This window comes from Hetaerina americana, unplaced genomic scaffold (genome assembly GCF_022747635.1).
Source record: "Hetaerina americana unplaced genomic scaffold, ioHetAmer1.1.p SCAF_2, whole genome shotgun sequence".
In the NCBI taxonomy this organism is placed as follows: Eukaryota; Metazoa; Arthropoda; class Insecta; order Odonata; family Calopterygidae; genus Hetaerina; species Hetaerina americana.
Genome location: NW_027286763.1, coordinates 51,283,201 through 51,306,227, shown reverse-complemented (window position 1 = coordinate 51,306,227; position 23,027 = coordinate 51,283,201). Strand labels below are relative to the sequence as shown.

At 35.4% G+C, this 23,027-nt stretch overlaps 2 protein-coding genes across 5 annotated transcripts in view; one reads left to right on the top strand and one right to left on the bottom strand.

Annotated features, from left to right (window-relative positions):
* LOC139688093 (fibronectin type 3 and ankyrin repeat domains protein 1-like) overlaps window positions 1–17,867 on the top strand; it is a 23,793-nt gene extending 5,926 nt beyond the window's left edge. The window contains exons 3-7 of the mRNA XM_071585518.1: window positions 1,744–1,825; window positions 1,923–2,150; window positions 3,496–3,623; window positions 9,798–10,051; window positions 17,817–17,867. Coding sequence (XP_071441619.1) covers window positions 1,744–1,825; window positions 1,923–2,150; window positions 3,496–3,623; window positions 9,798–10,051; window positions 17,817–17,867 — 743 coding nt within the window. The remainder of the gene's footprint in view (window positions 1–1,743; window positions 1,826–1,922; window positions 2,151–3,495; window positions 3,624–9,797; window positions 10,052–17,816) is intronic.
* On the bottom strand, window positions 16,412–23,027 carry LOC139688412 (anaphase-promoting complex subunit 13). Of its 4 annotated transcripts, none has more exons than XM_071585980.1 (3): window positions 22,991–23,027; window positions 20,878–21,009; window positions 16,412–18,113 (listed from the first exon to the last, which is right to left on the bottom strand). In XM_071585980.1, exons 2-3 carry the CDS (start codon window positions 20,995–20,997, stop codon window positions 17,925–17,927), a joined length of 309 nt encoding a protein of 102 aa, XP_071442081.1. In that variant the 5' UTR covers window positions 20,998–21,009; window positions 22,991–23,027; the 3' UTR covers window positions 16,412–17,924. The 4 variants fall into 4 exon arrangements, with proteins under 4 accessions (XP_071442081.1, XP_071442083.1, XP_071442082.1 ...); XM_071585982.1 differs by lacking the exon at window positions 22,991–23,027 and adding an exon at window positions 21,651–21,733; XM_071585981.1 differs by lacking the exon at window positions 22,991–23,027 and adding an exon at window positions 21,583–21,666.

Below are 23,027 nucleotides of genomic sequence, written 5' to 3'. Positions count from 1 at the left end.
AAATATTAAATATTGAATTTAGCAGAAAGCTGATACTAAGGATAGTTTAAGACATTGAGGATAGGGTTACAGCCAACCAAAATATAGCTTTCAGAAAAAAACCTTAAATTTCATAATTGATTTAGTGAAACTTATCCATTATGGAATAAAAAATTGCAACTTTGTTAATTCTGCTTTATATTTTAATCCAATGACCCAGGTTTCAATACATCGTAACATCTGAATCACAGATTTGAAGATATCACTATGTATTGAAACCCAGGTCATAAGAGTAAAACATTAGGTGGAATTAACATATTTGCAATTTTTATTACAGCAAAATATGGCTGCTTCTTGTTCACTATCTGTGAGAACATGTACAGTTTAAGCGCATTACAATAGTATAAAAGTTGTCTTCTTGGTAATAGCTCATTTGCCATTATTAAAATTTATTTAAAAAAAATTAAGTGGTTAAATCCATTAGTTGGATCATTTAATATCATTAGTAACTCATTAATAATTTAAAGGAAGAACCATAAAAAATACATGGCTATACCATTCTGTGCAGCTGGGACTGCAAAAAAAAATTACCAACAGGTTTTAATTATTTTTTGAGTTTGCAGGGCAAGTCCCAGTGGCAGAGCCAGTGTTATGTGACCCCTGATTTACACCATTCCCAACATTAACAGAGCTAGAGCACAACAAGGCAGTTAAAAATTCCACACTGACACCTGAACCATTCATTAAACAGAAGACACTTATTTTAATGAGTGGATCCTTAAAATGCTAATAAGACAGGGAACTGTGGTTCAAGTGAAAATTCATCAACTTGAAAAAAATGTTTTGTATTATGTAACGCAAAATGACACTAATAAATTGAATAATTTTTCTGGGTAATTATTTCAGCAATTTCACATCAGCACAATATTAGTTCTTCGCAAATATAGCCGAGTTATGTGCAGTTATCCTTAAGTTATCACAAACTCATGTGCTTTGCTTATGTACATCAGCGTTGGTTTTCAAATTGAACATGGCTTTAGTTTACTGCACACATTTTAAATTTCATTTCATTGTACTCGTAAATACCTTTCATTGAATTTTATATTAATTGATAATGTCCACAAAAGTTGATACTATGCCATGGATGAATATTATCATTACTAAGAAATTAAGAACTTGAATGAGAGATGGATGTGCTCTACTATGATAAAGTTCATTTCCTTTTAAGTTACCTACTCAAATGTCTTTATAATGAATGCTAATATCCAAATCTACAACATGAATTAAGCTGGAAATTTCAATGTTCCTAAAGCCTATCAAGAGTGAATGCTTAGCTTTGGTGGCCATCTGAGGACCTAGAGAACTAGCCTTTTAATTTAATTATTATTGTTCTAGGGTCAGACTTGAGACATAGAACATGTTATTGTGAATATTTATTAAACAAGAGTGCAGGCAGATCTTAAGAATTAATTAATTATTAAAGTACGTTAAATTTCAATACTAGTTATTTTTAAGAACCATTATTCCACAGTAAAATTTTAAGTGAAAAATGAAGATTCGGGTTAATTTAACTAGGTCAGTTGATAATCATCATTAAAATTTGTGGATATCATGAAAATTTTGAGATGTGACAATATAGTGTTTTATGAATGATCTTTCTAAGAACAATGATCTAAATATGTAACTTGCTTTAGGATACAAATATTTTCACTAAGAATTAACTCAGCTGGATTACACAAATCATATTCACATTTTGTTTACTAGAAGAACCAGTGGCCATCACTGACATTCATCAGGCAATTCGAAAAGGAAACCTGTCAGCTCTCCGTCAGTTGATTAGCTCAAGGTGAGTAAAGATATATTTAAGTAGTATGAGGCTATTCCAATGAAAATTAAGCACTGTTATTTTGGTGTCATAATAATATAAAAAAATAATCAAATAGGATGGCTGCAGTTGACATTTACAACACACGAGGACTAACTCCTCTAATGGAAGCATCAGCAACAGGAGACATTGGAGCAATGGGAATTTTGTTGTGGGCAGGCTCAAATGTTGAGCAGGGAAGTGCAGGAGTGGGGAAAACTGCATTGATGATTTCACTCCAAAATGGCCACATAAAAGCTGCAACCAAGCTATGTGAGGCTGGGGCACAGTGGGAAACAAAGGACAGGCTAGTAATGATTAGCATTTTTCATATGAATTCAATTATGTGATAACATGTAAACTTTGAAATAAAAGAGTAGCTACACAACTTCCTCCATAAAAATTATTTGAGGAATGACCTTGAGAAAGGTCTATCCTGAAAATAATTATAATAAATCCAGGAAAAAAATGTACCACAGATCAAAGAAAAAATGACTAAAATTCTTCAAAATAGCATCATTGACACATTGATGCCAGTCATGGTATGCCTCTTGGAAGGTGTCAATGAGGAACTTGTTCAGGCCCCTCATCATGGCGTTTTTCACGTTATCCAGTTTTCCAAAATGCCTTTCAAGCTCCTTTTTATTCTTGGTTTAGCCACCCTGTGCTTGGCTAGGTACTCAGTCATGAGGAAGGTAGTGTAACACATTCTGTTATTATAGAGAATCCCTAAGTTGGCAAAGATCTTCATGATGCATTGCACTCTTTTCACAGCCTTTTGAGGACATCCATATAAAACTTACAACTCACTGTATGTTCTTGTGGCACAAACTCATTGGAGATAATGCCCATTGGCTCAAAAAAGACTACTTATTTTTGGGACAGACTCTGGAGACATTTAAGAATGTATCCATATGTAGTCATGTTATATAGCAGACTGATGAGGATGGGTATGCTCAAAATGCAAATTTATGGGTTTCCATTTCAATCTTTGACATCAGATGGCTTATTTCAAAGTGATTGAGTAGCAATTATGGTTGCTACACAATGAAAAGCACATTTGTTTCAGCTTGTCCCATATCAGTACAATGTTAATGTGATAAAGGACAGAATTTGCTTTACTTTTTTTCACAGGGCTTCAAGAATGAAATATAAAGGTAAGGTTGAAAATAAAAGGACACTTAAGAGGAACTTCTCAGGATTTATAATTATTAACAAAACCCATACAGGATTTAATGAGTAAAAAGCTACTCTTGTTTTGTTTAAGAAACACGCTAATCACTATATGCAACCAATACTGTACGCTGTGTCTGCTAGAAAAATAAAATATATTAAATTATTATTACCACATTAAAATCCAGAAATTTAGACAAATAGGTCGGCATTCTTACATTGAAATGAACTGAAAGATTATAACACAAATATGCTTCATTATGCAGACATTTTATAAGAAGAGTTTTTAAATTTCGTAGAGATATTAGGGAAAGAGTTACTCAAAATTCTTCTTTCTCAATCATGCTTGGAAATTGTTCATGTTCCTAACCGTCCCCTTAATTATAGTCAAGAGAAAATTTTTTAGTGTCAATGATATAAAGTTGACAACTAAGCATACTCTGAATCAATGATTAAAACCTCTAATTTCTTTTATAAAGGTGTGGATGCACAGCATTACACTATGCAGTGGAAGCATCACAAGTGGAGGCTGTCGATTTTGCCTTGGTGAATGGAGCCAACATAGAGGCTAAAGACACATATGGATGGACTCCACTAATGCGAGCTCGTAAGGATTTTTATTCCTTTCCATTGATAAGTTAAATCAACTGATCTCACAATATCAATGAAATTATTTTGCATGGCGTTTAAAAAATGTTATTCAAAGGGTACTCATCATGAAGCAGAGTCACAAAAATAATTCCACAGAGGGGCAGGTAATGAGCCAATTGATATTTCAAAGAGATTATACATATGCACTGATTGGTAATTATGTTTCCTGGCGTATTAGTCTCTTTTCTAATTTTTAGACAACTTGATTTGTAATTAACTGTATAGAAATAGGCATGGACCTTAAAGTAACACATTGTGGACTAAAGCATGATCACCCAACCTAACCTTCTTCTTTGAACATCAATTTTTTTAGTTTTTCCCTTCATACATCCATCTACCCATCTCATACCTCTATACACACATATTAAAACATTCAATACACACTTATCTCTTTCCTCAAAAACAAAGTTTTGAAACCATGCAATGCTACTTACTATCTCTATCAGTTTCCACTGATATATATTCACTGTAAAGTCCCGGCTTAACACTGAGTGATTTTCATCTGTTCGAGCCCTTAAAAAATCATTTGGAAGGCAGACGTTTTGAAGATGATGATGCCCTTGCCCAAGAGGTTACTTGTTCACTGCGATATTAAACAAAAGATTTCTTTGCTGTTGGCTATCAATGATGTGTAAAGAGATGGGATAAGTGACAGAATGTACATGGTGAATAAGTAGAAAAGTGAAATAAATTTCAGGAAATTACTTTGATATTTCCATTGCCTCTATCCAGTTTGGCGAGTTATTTCTTGGCATGAGTGTCTTCCCCTTATTAACACATTTATTGAACTAAATCCAAAAACCACCTGAATGGCTATTACATTGGATTATGAACCAAACAATGCAAAACACAAATAAACTTTAAATGAATAAGGAATAAGCATACTGAGCATGGAGAATGGAACGAAAACTTTACACACACTTAACTCCCATGGACGAGTTCACAAGAAGAACAAGTCAGACAAAAGTTCATCATTATGCACAAAAGTTTAAGTTCCAATAATTACAGTTGGTCTAATGATTGGTGATTTGAATGAGAAAAGGGTCCAGAAGATATCCATTTCATAAGTTAGAGAAGTGAACTGAAGGTTTGTGGTAAGCGGTAGCTGAAATATCTCCCAACTCATTCATTGAAATTATTGACTAATTCCACAGAGTTAGAGATAGTAATTTTATTGAAAGTGATACATTTTTTCCTGTACATTTTTGCTGCATTAGAGGTATGTCCAATGTCTACGGAAGCATTTGATAAGTCTGGAGATAAAAGCGTCTGCTTCTATTGCAATTTTTCAGTATAAAGTTTTACATTCCTTAAATAAATGTAAATTTAAATAAATTTTATGCTAAATGCAAATTTAATCTGAAATTATAGGCATTAATGTAAACTAAATGTAAGTTACCACTTGGAAAACTGCCAACTTGTAATAATTTCCTATATAAATTAAGGCCTTATGGCAATTTTTATGCATATATCAAATCTACCGTCATCAAATTTTCAGAATGAGTTAAGTTTCAAAAGATATTGACTCTTGAGTAAGAGTTCAGTCGAGGAAAACTTTGTTTTTTGAAAAACAGCACTAAGTGTATAATGAAAATGTTAGTGAAGATGTCCATATTTAAAAGAGTTTGTAATTTTCCACAGACTTTATTTCACAGCACAACGCCTTCCACCCACTTGCGGCATCATCAGGTACAAGTGACACGCACAGCTATTGAATATATACCCATCGGACAGAGAAGGGGGGGAAAGTTGAAGGTAGCTTGACTTCAAAGTCGGTGGCCATGGCTTTCCGGTAAAAGAAAGAAGAGTTGGTGGCACCTTGGTTATGACTAATCATGGGATCTGGTTCGGTTTTATTTGGGGGGGGGGGACAGTTACTTAGAACCATTGGATTTGTTTCACCTCAGGGAGAGGGGTGGCTATGTAAGGTCGGGTAATGTTTTGGAAGTGAAAGTCCGTGAACATAACAGTTTCAGGTTTAACTTTTTGGAATTCCTTCATTATGAGGTTACAAAGAAACTTAACATTTCCACCAGAAATGTTAAAATCTTCTAGGTGGAACTGTTTAGTTTCTTTTTACCCTCATAAGGAAAGTCGGTGGTCGAGTAAAGAGAAAACAAAATGGCAGAAGGGTATTGTTCTGGTTGAGACATTTCATAGGGTCCAGTCATATATACAACTGAGTACGTTGAACCATTGGGTTTGTTTACTCTCAAGGTCAGTTTTTTGGAAAGGAGAGGGGAGGGATGGGCATATAATTACTCATTACAAAGACTTGTATTGGGATCCGCCAAGTGCCTTCTAATCTCGATTAGCCCTAAAGGATCCATTTTCAATCCTTCAGGGAGGATATGTAGTATTTCTGGGACAAAATTGCTATTATGGTTACAACTTAAGAGGCGTTTTGTGAAGAGGAAATTGGGGTTTTGCTTTTTGTGACACCTGGTGTGTTCTTGGGCTCATGTTTTGAAATTTTTCCCAGTTTGACCAATAAATTAAGTGTTGTGATTATCACATTAATTTTTGTAGATGCCTGAATTATAAAATATATAGTGTTGGTCTTTGCCATTAGCAAAGAGTTTGGAGAGAGTAAGGGGTGTGTCAAAGGCCGCTCTGAGTGTAGTTGGAAGGTGATTTGAGATTTTATAGGAGATATCTCCCAGAAAAGGGATCGAACACCACCTGAAGTCTGTAGAAGTGGAAGGCTGAGAGGGGGACATGTGCCTTATGGCCATTGTTTTCTACTTCTTTTGTATTATTTTTCCAACCAGGATTGTATCCATTGCTGGTGGCTATATTTGTAATTGTTCTGAGATACTTATTGAAATTCATGGGGGAATCGGGCGGTGTACAGGAGACAATGTATCTTCGAGTGGAGGGCTGATTATTTCTGCAAAAAAATCGTGGGTGGAATCATTGGGAATTATATGATCTGTATATGTGGTTTTCCTGAAAATAGAGAACTCCTGTCTATTTTCTTTTATGGTTATTGCCAGGTCTAAGAAGTTAATTGAGCCGTAAACTTCTTTTTCCATGGAGAAGGAAATGTTAGGTTGGATCTTATTGTGGTAATTGTGGAGGGAGTTTAACTGGCGGTTTGACCCTATCCACAGGTAGAGAAAGTCATCTACTTCGTTGAACCAATACACCACTTTATCCCCATGTTTATTGGCCCTATTGAACAGAACTTTTTCTAATGAATTAAGGAATATTTCAGCTAGGAGGGGAGAAAGTGGGGAACCCATAACTAGACCATCTGCTTGGATGTAACAATTTTGGTTGAAACTGAAATAATTTTGATTAACTGCCATTTTCATGAGGGCAATCAATTCGTTTGCAATATTTGGGGCAATGCTGGACTCCAACGTTGGATTCATGCAATAGCTCCTAGTTGAATTCACAACATTTAGGGTAGTTAGAAATGTTATCACAATAATCACCAGATGTCAGCACTAGTGCAACGAGTTTCCTGCATAGCAATAGGTAATCCTTTATGAGTTAAAAAGTAATGCATCAGTGCTCTGAGAAGAGATCTGTGGAGTGGACGTCTCTCTAGTGTTGTTCCCGAGCAGTGATTTGTGAAGATGGAAAAAATTGAGACTCAAGCAGTGATTAAATACTTCGTAAAGAAAGGTATGAAAGCAAAGGAATTTCTGCCGACTTTCAGAACACTCAGGAGGACTCTGCTCCTTTACATTCAACTGTTGCCAAGTAAACAAATAAGTTTAAGTTTGGTCGGGACAGCTTAGATATTGACCTGTGTAGTGGTTGGCCAAAATGTGCCACTATCCCAGGAGTTATAGCAAAAATACATTAACTGGTCATAGAGGATCCCCGACTGAAAGTCCAAGAAATTGCTGATGCTGTAGGGATGTCATCAGGATGGGCATATCACATTTTAACAGTGGAATTGGATATGAGAAAATTATCTGCTAGATGAGTGCCACGACTCTTGATGCAGGATCACAAATGCATCAGAATAAAAATTTCTGAACAACTTTTGACCAGTTTTAAGAGCAACCAACAATATTTTCTTAATCTGTTTGTGACCACAGATGAAACTTGGATCCACTACTATACCCCAGAGTCAAAGCAGTGGAAACATGTTGATTGACCACCGCCAAAGAAAGCGAATGAAAAATAGCTGACCAGAAAGGTGATGGTGATTTGAAAGAGATATTGCTGATAGATTATCTTCCCATGGGTCAAACAATAACCACACAATAGTACGCTAACCTCCTGGACTAACTACAGCAAAAGATATACACAAAAGGTCAGTTTTAGCAAGGAAGAAAGACATCTTTCATCAAGACAATGCATACCTACACACGTGTCATTGCCAAGGCAAAAATATGTGTGTGAACTAAGATGCGAATTGTAGCCACACCCACCTTATTCGCCTGATTTGGCTCCCTCAGATCTCTTCCCCAAGCTCAAAATTTTCCTAGGTGGACAGAGATTCTCTTTAAACAAATGAGTGACAGCCAAAGTAGACAGGTATTTTGCAAGCCTTAAAGAATCTTATTTTTGAGATGGGATTAAGACATTGGAACATCGCTGGACCAAGTGCATTGGTGTACAGAAAGACTATATTGAAATAAAAAAAAGTTTCACTTAGGTAATGCATTTATTTCTATTCCATTCCGAGAACTTTTCTAATTACCCTAGTACATGTACAATGATGCCGTAAATGTTTTTGGAGCATAAGCGAGCAATGCATCATTTACTACACGAAAAGCCATTACAATTAGAGAAAAATATAAACAAAAGAAAGCCTGAGCAATATAGCTAATTTTCTAAATGACAACACAATATTCAAAGTCCTGATTTACACTGAAAGCCAAGTATGAAAAATAAACATTTTTGGAGTAAAAAGTAACTCCATCACCTTTTGATTGAGCATGGTTAAATGCTGATGTTAGACCATAGCCAAGAATGCTGAAAGATGCACTTTCATTAGCCCTTATTTCTGACCAATCTTATAACCATAGAGTAACCAATTGTTTACCTATCAAACTAATTTCTTAGTTGATTGATGTAGTTTGTTTGTCGCCATTGATACTGTTATATTTTCACACTTGAGTGGAAAAAACAAAGAACTGCACTGCCTTTGTCTCCTTAAAAAACCAATTTTGGGTTGTAATTTAACTAAGTGAATACACTATTATACTACTGGCGCTGTGCTTTCCTCACAAAATGTTTAATACCTGTAGCTCACTCTCTCCCCAAGGGACATTTCACTGCAACAATTTCAGAGAGTAAAAATCATTTGCCTTGATCCGGATTCGAACCCAGATCCCTCAATGTCCAGTCAAGTGCTTTCGCCAGTTAAGCTATCAAGGTGTCCTCTTAAACTCTGAAATTGTTGCATTGAAATGCACATTAACGGATGACTCTGTTAAAAGTTACTATTGCGGCATCTCCCGCAGTTTCTTTGGACATTTAACTTTTCAAACACGGAGATTTTTCCGGACAGCTCATAGGATATCCATACCCATAAAGACAATTCATCATCCCCAAACATCCTAGCATTAGTGCATTCACAGCTTTCAAATACTGTTGTTTCTAAGCACCATAAACATCCTTTATTACATGAAGATTAAATTTTAACCATGCCATCAAATATTATTAGAAATTTTGAGGGCACCTAATACTGACAAAATATTTTTTTGTCAAATTACTTTTACAACAAACTTAGTTTTCTCTTAGATATTAATTTAAATACCCATTTTTATGTTGGGTTCTACATATGAGTAGAACACGAGTCTTCTTTGAAAGCTTCAACAATTGAAATATTTCATAAATCCATTTCAAAACCTTTTAAATTAATAATTTACCCAATGACTAATATTTATGCTTACCAGTTTCCATTGATTCACACCTTTGGAGCTCATGAAAATTAAAAGGCTGGTGGATTACGCAATTATTTATAAGGAGACGTTAATGGTGTCTCTGATTTACTACGTAATCCATTCTCTGGGTATGTTGAACGCAGTAATGAGCTGGAAGCAACTGAAGACTGAATTGAGTTACCAATAGATTATGAAATTCAACAACATTTAATTAAAAATACTTGTATAGGATAAGCATCTCTTTTTAAAATAATAATTCTAGATACCATTTTTTAAAGTCATTGTAAGAAGTTCTATGGAGACTCTGAAAGAACTGTTGAAAAATGGAGCAGATGTGAATGTAGCCAAAGCTGCAATCTATAAAGATGCTGATACACCAACACCTATAATGTGTGCAGTATTATCCTGCCACAGTGATAACGACCCTTTCATGGAATCAATTCAACTCCTCATCCAAAATGGTGCCAAAACTGAGGAAGTTAACGCATATGGCCATAAAGCTGCGGACATGGCACTAGCCAAGGGTTGCAAGGTAAATATGCTCAGTTTTACAGTAGAACCATGTGAAACTTTTCACTGCAGGCTGTATTAAGGTACCCACATCAATATTTGGGGTATTTAATGTCCCAGTTAGCCAGGTTGGTAAAATATATCAACATAGCGGTTAAGCTCGTTTCTAACATGGGCATATATTCCTACCAAGTACTGTAGTTTTTCAATGCATGCAACAATATAACCTCAGTATTCAGAGAATCTTTACAAGAACAAATAATTGGTAATACAACTATTAATTACATATTCATGCATGTGCAAATAGATTACATATGTTCCCTATGACTACACATGATCCATTAAAAATTGGTACCTAGGTATTTACAAAGACATCCTGTTCAAAATACCCAATGGTATTGTCATCTTTAGTGAACATACTGCAAAATTATACGAGGGTCATCCGGAAAGTAGTACCCGTTCGTGAAATAAAGACACAAAAGTAAATATTAACAAACATAAAAAATTTTATTTGAAAGAGGATACTTTAAACTACTTCTCAACATAATCTCCAAGCAAATTAAGGCATTTGTCATAACGTGTGACAAGTTTCTGTATTCCTGCTGCATAGTCCTTCGCCGCCAGCTCATTGAGATACGCGAGGGACCCATCTTGCACAAATTTTTGCATAATGCAGATGGTGTTTAACAATTTCATGAACAATTGTTCGAGAAACATTGGGAAAATGCTCACAGATGTCATCAATTGTGACGCGCCGATCGTTCCTCACGAATTCGTCAACTGAGCTCACCAGTTGGTCTGTAATGACAGACGGTCTCCCCGAACGCTCATCGTCGTGTGTGTTCCCCCTCCCCATGTTGAAGTTGCGACACCACCGCCGAACAGACGACTCGTCCATTACATTGTCTCCATACACCTCCTTTAATTGGCGATGAATATCACATGGGCGAACGTTTCTTGCATTGAGGAATTTAATCACTGCCCTCACTTCACAACTGGCGGCGTTCTCAATTTTTTTAAACATTGTAAACAATCACAGAAACAACACAGGCAATGCTAGCGTCACGCAACTTGGCTCAGAGAAGGCAGACAAGCCACTGAAGCTATCTGACCTCGTCCAGCGGCTACTCGCGTCGTCAGCACTTCATGCGGCACGAACGGGTACTACTTTCCGGATGACCCTCGTATCAAATCTTCAAATGAAGTGGTTAATAGCAGAAACAATTACCATATCTCCTGGTCCATTAATGCAATTTTTTTACTTCAAAATAAGCTCTAAAATCAGCCTGTATGTTAAGGGCAAAGGGTACATGGGTATGACCCTGTCCTATACGTCACAAGCCAATTTTCTGGGAATAATTGTTTCTACTAAGTATTTTTCCCCTCATCAGATACATAAAATGATTGTTTTTACTACAAATTGCAGTAATAACAATGTTTTGAGTCAGTAATAAGCAACAGAGCTTTAATATTTCCTTGATAGTACTCCCTAAAATAATCTCAAATAAGTCAAAACTGTATACAATGTAGGGAGTTTAGTTCCATCTCACCTATTGCTGCAGTGAAACTAACACACATTGGACTGACTTGGTTGAAGCCCCTCTGCCCAAACATTGTGTCGCTCATGCTAAACTCCAAGTCTACAGGCACTCAACCATAAGTAGTATAATAGTGTCGTTCAATGCATAAAACATTCCTTTCTATTTCGTGTGCATTTCTGCTTTCACACAGAAACTAAGTGTATCTTAAAAAGTTAAAACGTGAATAACTGCATGGGATCAAAAGAGAGAAGATTGATATGTAGGATCGCATTTAAACTTGAAGTCGTAAATTATGCTTCAGAACATGGAAACAGGGCAGTTGAAATGCATTTTGGCCCACCTCTGACTCACGGGGAGACTGGAGGAAGCAGAAAACTGATTTAGTGTATGCACATAGGAGTAAAAAAAATTTAAGTTTACGAGGTGTGTTCAAAAAGTAAGGTGACTTTTCAAATTTTGCTGACAATATACATTCCATTTTTTGTTTTGTTGTGATGGTACAATTTTCCAAACATTTGTTTACAGTTTCAACAATATAGCATATTTAGTTTGTTATCAACAGAGACAAACGTTATACGTGTTTTGGTGTGCTCAGCAATTTCCTGCAATAAAAAAAATGGATCTAAGAATTTTAATCTAATTTTGTGTAAAAAATTAAATTAAGTGCTCCAAAACACTTTAAATCTTGACAGTGGCATACAATGAGTCCTCTCTGAGTTAAAAAAATGTTTATAAAAGGTACAAGCTCTTCCAAGATGGCTGAGAAGATGCCAATGATGAAACTCGCTCTGGACACCCCAGCACATAAACAACAGATGAAAACGTTGAAGCAGTGAAGATTATTGTTTTGAAAAATGGTCGTATCACTATTAGAGAAGTTGCTGAGAATGTTGGCATATCAGTTGGCTTGTGCCATGCAATTTTTTTGGGTGTTTTGGGCATGAGACGTGTGTCAGCGAAGTTAGTTCCGAAACTGCTTAATTTTGACCAGAAGAACTGTGGCATGAGCATCCCTCAGGAGCTGTTGAATGACGTCAATGATCATCCTGATTTGCTCAAAAGGATCAAAACTGGTGACGAATCATGGGTATATGGTTATGACATCGAAACCAAAGCCCAATCCTCCCAATGGAATAACCCAAGAGAACCAAGCAACACTACGCAGAGAAGTTTAGCGTTAAACTAGGGAAATCCACGTCGAAGACCCTTGAACTCATTAAACAGGCTTATGGGGATGATGCCTTAAGCTGCACAAGAGTTTTTGAGTGGTTCAAAATGTTTAAGGAGGGCATTGGATGCCCGACGACCGCTCGAAGGTGGCCAAAGTGAAAAAAGTTTTGGACTCTGACAGGCATTTAACCATCGCCCTTATCGGTGAGGAGACTGACCTTTCAGTCGGAACCGTCCACACCATTGTAACAGAGGATCTTGTGATGAGGAAAGTGTGCACAAAGCTGGTGCTGAAATCCTTGAGCAAGGAACAAAAACTATTGCGGGTGGAAATTTCACAAGAAATTTTGGACTGCGTCCAGAAAGATGAAGATTTTCTCGACAACGTTATTACCTCAAAGGATAGCTCAAAAGGAGCTCAAAGGATATCGGTTCAACTCTTTTTGGAACCAGCCCCAATACTTATTGTATGGACCCTGTAGGTATTTCTACTGCCAATTTTTCTGGGTCAACATTATGGTGCAAAGGATTCACAAAGAGAAATAGTCTCTGCATGCATACCAATAGTACAGAATCACAAATAATGTCATTTGAATACAAAAGTTATATTATAGAATTCCACAGTGAAAATAGATATGATTTTAGCAGCAATGATGACAAATTTCTGGGATTTTATGATGAATATATATTTATGTAGTTCCTAATTTTTCACCCAACAGTTCTAATTTCTTCCTGTAACATTAAAATACTTTTAGGTCGGATCCAAGAATTTTTTGTGAATTCTAGCCCGAAAAATCATAGTGAGTCGAATGCACCACCTTATGAGCTCGGAAAAACAGTATTTTATCTCCTGATAACTTACTATTAAAATGTAAAACTAATAGATACCTGAATGTGCTCAGTCCTCTGATATACTACATAATCCATTCCATGGAAGCAGAACTGTCACAGAATGGATTAAGGAATAATTTACATCCATCATTTAATATGACATTGCCTTAACCATGTTTTAATGAATAGGTAATGCTCATGATCTGAGGAAATAACTGAGGAAAAAATTATTTTTTCCAAAAGTTAGGAGTGTATTCATCTGAAGTAAATGGAAATCAAAGATCATCACATCTTCCAAAGTTTCTTATTAAATCATTAATGATAACAACAGAAGATAAGGGTAGATAAGCACTATCACTAACATATAGCTAAAGCTGGACTCCAAATAATGCCAAGGTTGGAAATGCCTTATGCGACACATTAGAATTAATATGGATAGTTAATTTAGATTAATATAGATAGAAGTGTAAAATTTAACTATTTTGGATATTAATCTCATGATTTCAGCATCACTTGGGTGGTTTTTGGGAAAACTGAAAGGGTCTAACTTCGGCAAAGAGAAATAGTGGGAGAAAAAAAATTTGAGTTGACCAGGGGTATAGCAGAGTAGTGAAGTTACAGTTGTGAATCTATTATTGTTCAGCCATTTGATATCTGACTGAAACCAATTTTCTCAAGTTACTACTAAAGAAGGTACTTAAAAAATATTTTTATTAGTGGTAATAGCCTTATACTGTGATTATTTTAAAAATATATAATTAGTTTTTAAAGGGTACTGCTGGCAGAAATCTAGAGGAGGCTGGAAAGGCAGATGCAGAGCATTTTGATTGGCAATGTAGTGTTGAGGAGGGTAATAGAGCAGGAGATAAGGCAAGCAAGGAAGGGGTAGGAAAACGATCCGCAGAATGAACACAGATATAAAGTATGCAGACTAGAAGAAGGGTTTATTCTAGCATCAGATATCAGGTTGCATTTTATTAGGAAAGGCAAAGAAACTTATCATTTGCCCAGCCAAAACCTGCCTTACACAGTGCAATGCCATTGATAATTGTATTAATGAACTTTGGTGTAACCCTACTTGCTGCTCAGTTTAATTCTCACTATGTAAGCATTAAAAGGAAATAGTATGAATATAAAAAGCTCATAGCCTATTATAAGTTAGAGCTTATAAAGTTAAGATGTGATGCTCTTTGCAGATGGTAACAATAATACTGGAAATTATTCCCATAAGAGCCATACCCTCAATAAGGAAACTTAGAAAAGATTAATTAAAGAAATGTAATTTCACCAAGATGAGACATCATCCCAACATCACTCCAATGAAATTCGAATTATAGTGTTGAGTTATGCGGTCATTCCCCACATGTTAAACAAATTTTGCTACTACAAAAGAGAGCTATTCGCACTTTTGCTAATATACTACCTCATGATTCCTGCAAACCTTTTTTTATTAGGTATGGAATCATGACTGTATTTAGTTTAAACATCTTTAAGGCTCTGATTCATGTGAAAGTTAATCTAGAAACTTACCAATTAAGATCTAACATCCATAACTACTCCACATCTCTACTCATTAGTTTTTGTCCTATTACATTATTAGGTAATCTACCAGTTAAGGTAGGTTTTTGGATGGACGTAATTACTAATTAAATAATTTGTGGACCCAAGCAAAACACAACATCCTACTCTACATCAGGTCCCTCTTCAGCTCTGAGTACTTTCTTCCTCCCTTCATCCCATCCAACACCCCTAACCTGTTCCTTCCCTTTCCTCGTTTGCCTAACATTCTCCCCTCAATTACAGTCTTCAACATCCCGCTGCCGGTCAATACCCCCTTCAGCCACTTTTCCTGCCTCCATAGGATTGCTCCTAACAAACCCCTCTCTTCGCTCACCATACCAAGTACTTCCTCGTTTGTTTTCTTCTCTGTCCATTTCACCTTCTCCATTCTTCTCCACACCCACATTTCAAAAGCCTCCAGTCTACGTCTATCCTCCTGTTTCAATGACCACGTATCCTTGCCGTACATAGCTACGCTCCATACCAAAGTTTTTACAAGTCTTTTCTTAACATCCTTACTCAACGTCCCCGTCATCAACTCCCTCCTCTTTTTAAAAGCCTCTTTGCCCAGCGCAATTCTTCTCCTTAAGTCCTTACTACTTTGACCGTGTTGGTCCAATACACTACCGAGATACGTAAACTGTTCTACCTGCTCTAGTTTTTGTCCTCCTATTTTAATGTTAAGCTTAGCCTTTTTCTTTCTAGAAAATCGCATAATCTTTGTTTTATTAATATTGATTCTCATCCCATACCTGTCGCACTGAATTTCCAATTCACTAAGCAATGCTTGCAGCCCCTTGGCTGACTGACAAACTAAAGCTTGGTCATCAGCAAACCTAACTGATTTTACGAATTCCCCGCCAACTTTCATTCCCACCTCGAGTTCTTCCCATGCCTCTTTAATCATTTCCTCTGCATACAGGTTGAACAGTAACGGTGATAATGGGCAACCCTGCCTTACACCTCTTCCTAACACTGCCCAACCTGACTCCCCATTCCCCACTCATACCTGAGTAGTCTGAGACATGTACAGGTTGCGGATTAGCCTCCTTTCCCTCCAATCTATTCCTATTTTCTGCAGAATACTCATTATTACCTATTACATAGTACATCTTAAGCCAACCAATCTTAATCAAAATATTATTCAAGTCAAAAGGTTTTGACTAACAACAATGACAAGTGTCACACTTTCATAATAATCCATGAAAGCACTACACTATCCAAATTATTTTCATTACATAATACACGTTTTGTAGATGTTCTAATAATTAATTCAAGTATTCAATCAATAAAAATTTTAATTAAATAATATATTTTTCTTACATATTTATTCCTAAAACATATACAAGCCATAGGCTTCAATGTTTTAGTTTTAAGTTTATGGTAGCAACCATGGCTTAAGTCAGAAGTAATAAAATAATCACTGTCAACAAACTTACAGAATATGGAACATATACACAGTTCACTAGGATAAATTCTAAGGGTAAATCTTTGAATAATTAATTAGGAACATAATTGAAATGGAAATAATTTTGCAACAAACATATATGTACATTTTAAAGTTAATGAGGGGATAACCATTTGCTTTGACCAGTATTCCAGCCAAGATCCATTGGTTTACAGCCAAATGTTTCAGGGAGTTGAGTTTTTAAGGCACACCCTGACACTGAATTTTTCCACTGATATTATTTCTCCAATTTGTGATTACATCAAAAGAAGACTCCACTAAACTCACTGCTGTATCATTTCCCACTGTTTCTTTGAACATTCATAAGGATTAAAAAGAGAGTGATTTTGAAGCTGAATGTAAATAAATATATGGTCAGTTTAGAACTTCATTGATTGTCTCCATTGTTTCCCTGGGGAACATGATGATAAACAATTTACAATTTCAAATGACACTAACTTTACCTTGGGGGGCTATAATTTGTGTTACTTCAACAATGGGTTAAACAATGAATCCTTGGACCCGGTCCTGGGTCCGTAGTTCCCCTTCCTTGCCATGACATATTCTGTGGATTTATTCTATTGTGAAAGCAAATAGAGTAACTTTGTCTAATTTTAAGTTTTAAATATGATCTATTATAAAAGACTTCAACCTCCCTCTTGACGGACCATACTTTTTTATTTGATTCAATGGATATACTTGATAAAAACAGTAGATATAATAGACATTACATCTGGAACATATGTATAAAAAGCTGCATAAAACAAATTAAAAATAATCTTTTAGATGAAAATGTGTACTGTGCATGTACAAAATGAATAAAAATATTGCCCAAATTCTTGAATGAGAAGTTTTCCCCATGAAGATTTACTTTTGTATCTTTATCTTACCTTCGAATTCATGTAATAATGAATTAATTATTCATTCAAATCATTAATTTGATAGATTCAAAAGAAAATATCAGTACTACAGGATAAAGAGTGAACTAAAAAATGTTAAAAAGTGTCACACAGGCCTTAAATATTTACAACTTGCAGATTTTTAATCTAGAATTTAATAAACTAAAAATATTAAGTTCTGAATAAGCTCCTAAATCCATAAATAACCTGATATTGTTATCTTAAAGTGATTATGTAAATTTACAATTCTAAATCATAATTTAAATAATTGTTAATTGAGTAAAAATGGACAATGTGTTTCTGTTTAAATGTTATTAATTCCTGAGATTTGTATTACAGGCTATTGTAAATGACTTGGAGTCCGCCGGGCAGTTATCTTCAAATGTCTGATGGTGATAAATATGTTGTACAAAGTAAAATGACGGAAATTCCCATTAACATTCTTAGTTAGCTGTGGAAGGATCCTTGAAGGTGCTGTTGACTCTGAAGACTTGGCTGCATAACAACTGGCTGGTTTGGTCCCTGTGTCTCCATCAAAGTGAGGAGAGCCAAGTCTGACCATCGAGCCTCTTGCTCTCGGAGGGTGGCAGCTGCAATTGATTCACCACCAGGACCCCCACTTCCTCCGTCTGCTTCCTAAAAAGTTATTGAGATCAATATAAAAATATAAAATTGAAACATGAGGTTTAACCTATTGTTATTACACATTTGAAAAATTGCAAGTGTCATTGCAGCTACCACTGAACATGATAAAGGAATTCCAAAGAAACTGCGGGAGATGCCGCAACAGTAACTTTTAACGGAGTCATCCGCTAATGTGCTTTTCAATGCAACAATTTCAGAGCAATGCACATTAGCGGATGACTCGGTTAAAAGTTACTGTTGCGGCATCTCCCGCAGTTTCTTTGGAATTTGTCAAAGGGAAAACACCATAAGTGTTTAAAGTTGGCTTTAACCTCGTGGACAGTGGCGCCTCGCGCACGACTACGAATGCATGTGACATTGTATGTACGGTATTTCGTCATAACATCTAGTTCCTTTAAAAGCCCCAAAATTTCAGAGTTTAAGAGGACGCCTCGGTAGCTTAAGTGGCTAAAGCACTCGACCGGATATTGAGGGATCTGGGTTCGAGTCCCAGTCAAGGCGAATGATTTTTACGCTCTGAAATTGTTGCAATGATAAAGGAACTTCATGGCATGAAGGTAATAAACAAATTCATAAAATTCACTAAGTGTCACCTTACAAACCTGGGATTCTGGAAAAAGGTCTACTTTTGTAATATTGTCCCATGTGACATACTTGGTGTAACCTTTATTCTCTAATTGTTTTGAGTTAGGTGTCAAAATAAATAATAACTATTGACTTTTTGAGATAAATTTAGTAATACAAGCAAATTGAATTCAAGCCTAAATATTGCAGTTTATATTTCTCTTTAATTTCAATTAACTAATAATTAACTGACATTACAATTTAAATCAATTAATTAATAATAAACTAACATGTACGTGCCAACTATCAACAACCATATATTATTATAATAACAGTTCACCATACCCTTACCTCTCCAGAAAAATGAGGGTGCCTTCTGGTATTTTTCATATTAATGAAATTAATTACATTTTTCTACAATTTACACCTTCATATTTTTTTGTACAAGAGCAGTGCCTAAGCAATAATTATTACCTAAATAAATTTGAGTCCGTAACATTAAGGTTTAAAATCACATGACAGTGCAAATAATTTAGTACTATCATGTATATTTTACTTACCTATTTTAAAATACTACAACACAGTCTACGCAAAAAATTAGATTGAACGAGTGGAAAAAAGTTTTTACACAGGTATGTTTTAAAAATAAGTTATACCCAAATAAATAAAATACTTAAGAACCAAAAAAGGACTAAATATAGCAAAAAAGCATCTTTAAAATGCTTTACAGCCTTAAATATGTACTTCAAAATACAACTAAGAACTCTAAAAGTTCAACAAGGTAAAACAATATCTTGCGTTTCCCCATACATATTTATTTCATTGTTGAGTAAGATCTTACACTTTAATATAACCAGGTCATGAAATAAACAAGCTTATATGCATATGGCAACAAAAAGTACTGTTTTAATCTATTAAAATCACTTGAGTTCCACAAAATAGAGCCAGAAAGTTTCTTTTTACTGAAGTAGGTAAGAAATACACTTTAAAGATACGAGAAGGAAGAAGATTATAAATAAGTTTAAAATAATGGATTACCAGTAGGTATGCATATGCCTCTCAAGTAAAAGTAATTACCGTACAAAAGTGTCTCTTAAGGGTCCTTCCTGATCCATATGCGACACTTTTTTTGCTATAAATTCAGCCTACATTTTATGAGTCAAGGGTATACATGTATAACTCTGACCTACAATACAAACGCCAATTTGCCAGAAAAAATGCTTACAATTTAGTATTTTTTCCTGCATCAGGCATAGCAAATTGTTGCCTCGAAAACAAATTTGGATAAAAATCACTGTTTTGAGCCAGTAGTAAACAATTAGCGTTAGTAAACCCTAAATATCATCATCATCATCTATGCCCTCTGTTATTATAAAAATAACTATCATGAGTAAATTTGTCAAATTTGACCAAATAGTAACTGCTCTGTTAAAACTGCAAATCTCATGTGACCTAGCATTTGATTTTGAAAGAAAAAGTATAATTTTCACCGCAATACATTAAGATAAGTCTGGTCTCACAATTCAGGGTTCATTTTTAAAACATAGATTTTTTAGATTCATCACGAGAGTATTCAGTTTCAGAAAAATGTAGTAAAAATGGACTTAGATCAACATTAGTGTTAAATATATTTTCATGTGCACCCATTCCAGGGTTGCCGATTGCTAAAAGACAAACTTCCATTTGCTCTGGTTGGTTTTTCTAGTTTACTTACCATTATGAGTGATTGGAAAATATGTTGACTGTATCAATGATCTCGGTTTATGATTTTATGTCGGCGCACTAAAATATTCCAGTTGTCAAACATAAAGTAAAGCGTAAGCTGGCAATCGTTACTCTTGCTGGATTTAGAAACTAATATTGTAATTTGGGATTCTAGAGAGTTCAGTATCTCTTTAGAACCAGGTGGTCTGTGGAACAAGCAAGCTTCTATATTTATTTCTTTGCCTAGTTTTAGAACATAAAACACATTCTATAGAATGCTATAGGAATGCATGCTGAACCAGCTTATGGTGAATTAAGCAATAAATAAACAAATTTAAAATATGATTTAGACTCTACCACGGTTAGACCCTGTGACCCTCAAAAACCTATTTTGATGACCCTATTCTCAATGAAATTTCTAGCTTATAATGGCTGAATACGCGACAAAAATATCCATAAAATTTTACTTCTGTTACAATGGACAAACCTCAGGATCTGGAAGTTCTGAGGGTGGCACTGATATATTTTCCACAGGAAGAACTTCTTCTCTCCAGCGATCATCGGCCACTTCCAAAAGATGACCGTCACCAAGGACCTGACTGTCCATTACTCACTGCAACTGCAAGTTCAATTAAACGATGGAGTGTTATGGTGGGCAACTATATCATAGCTAAAGGTACCAAAAGTGTAAGTGGCTAACAAAAAAGGCAGCTTAATGAGGTAACCATCGAACACAATCATGATGATTCACGAAGTACATATTTTGCTGTGATAAATTATGACACCAAGTTGACCCACGAATATATTTTGCCTCTACTTAAGAACGCGGGAATAATTTCACTTACAACACTTGGTGAAAATATATGTAATAATATGTAACATATGAATGAGCAGGAGCGTCACCAATTACATCGGGTGGATTTGATATTATCATCTGCCCTTCACACATAAACAGCCCAGATAAACTTAAAGAATGAACATATTTAATTTGCTTTCTGAAGTAATGCAAGGGTTATTTCATTCATATCGAAAATGTTCCCCAATAGTTTACTCTAGAATATAACATGGCATCGGCATGACATTTCCCTATGAGGACAGATATGCTTGATATGGGTAATATGCGACAATTTTCAATTGAGAAAATTACTATAATCCTCTAATAATACTCAAAATTGACCCGAAAACTTCAAACCTGAGGCGTATAAATCTTCAAGGAAAAATTAATAGAATAGCCAGGGACAACGCAACAGAAATAACAACCTTAACTTAGACAGGCACTGCAGAGACCTAATAAATAGTGGCGACTAAAATATTCGAAAAACACTACCAGCTTGACGCCACGGCGCATACCCCTCTTCATTTGTCATAAAATGAGATTGTCGCTTCAGACACTCCCAGGCAAATTTCGATCAAATAAAGTCGGAAACGTGATTTCTATTATCATCATTTCTATTGATAGACGTTGAAGGAAGTTTTTCAATGGACACACACTGTAATTATCATCTTCGCCTCAAAAGACAATGAATTCTAAAGTTTTGTAGGAAAGAAAATAGGCTAAGGATACTCCCCGCCCATGAACGAGGAAACTAAAAAACAAGACATTATTCATTTGGATTGTAACAAAATAAGTCTATAAAAATAAAGACAGTGTGAGGGGCGAACAGGATAACTTCCGCAGATTTGTATAGTTGCCCTGAAAGTCTAACAGAAATCCATCAATATATGAATTGATACCGAAGTTGCTTGCTTGTGCAAACAGTCCGCGACTGATTGAACAGAGAATTAACACACGGAACCAATTTTTTTAAATTCACGCCCCTTAAACATATGTTCAATACTTGGTTTTTAAGGCAGGAGAGTGACTTCGGATGTTTCATGTCATTACCACTAAATTCTGAATGGTTTCCAGAACAATATTTGAAATTTACTTCAGAAGGGTTTGGAAACGTATTTCAATGATTGCCCAGGAAGAATCTTCATAACATGAATATTCTCGACGACGCACCTCTGCTTTAATCTTCTTAGGCTTGCGATTGCAAATACAAATGAGATAAATTTTGAAAATGACTAGGTAGTTATCTTTTCACAGTAACTAGATTGTTATCTCTTTCATTAGTACCTAACAAATATTAATCTGTAATTGATACACATTGGACATACTGTTATTATAGCTTCAATTCACAACATATTTTGGCAATGAAGAAATTTCACCTCCGATTTTCCTCTTTAACTATAAATGTATGCGGTGAGCTTTTCAGTAATGGCAATTATACATTACCAAAAATTGCGGTAAATTACCACAATTACCATGTAGATGAACATTCGTCAGTTTTTCAATGCAACGTTAGACAAAAGTTACAAGAATGGTATACGCTCTGTATCTCCTATTGGGGTCTCGATCATTTTCAACCTATGATGCCTGTCTAGTAGAAACTGAATTAATGACAGCACGCTTGATAACGCAGAAACACGCAACGTTAATTACATTAATTAACTTTACAGAGGCCATTATATTTATTTAAAATCTGACTTTAAAGAGATTGACGAAAGAACCCATGGTATACGCAATGATGCGTATCATGAGTTGCTACAGAACTGACCTTTATTAACCTTAAACATCGCCGCTCCATTTGTAAC

Coding starts and splice junctions, on each gene's coding strand:
- LOC139688412 (XM_071585980.1), bottom strand. CDS start 20,997: ATGGACAGTCAGGTCCTTGGTGACGGTCATCTTTTGGAAGTGGCCGAT. Junction 18,114..20,877: donor CAGAACTTCCAGATCCTGAG/GTTTGTCCATTG, acceptor ATAACTTTTTAG/GAAGCAGACGGAGGAAGTGG.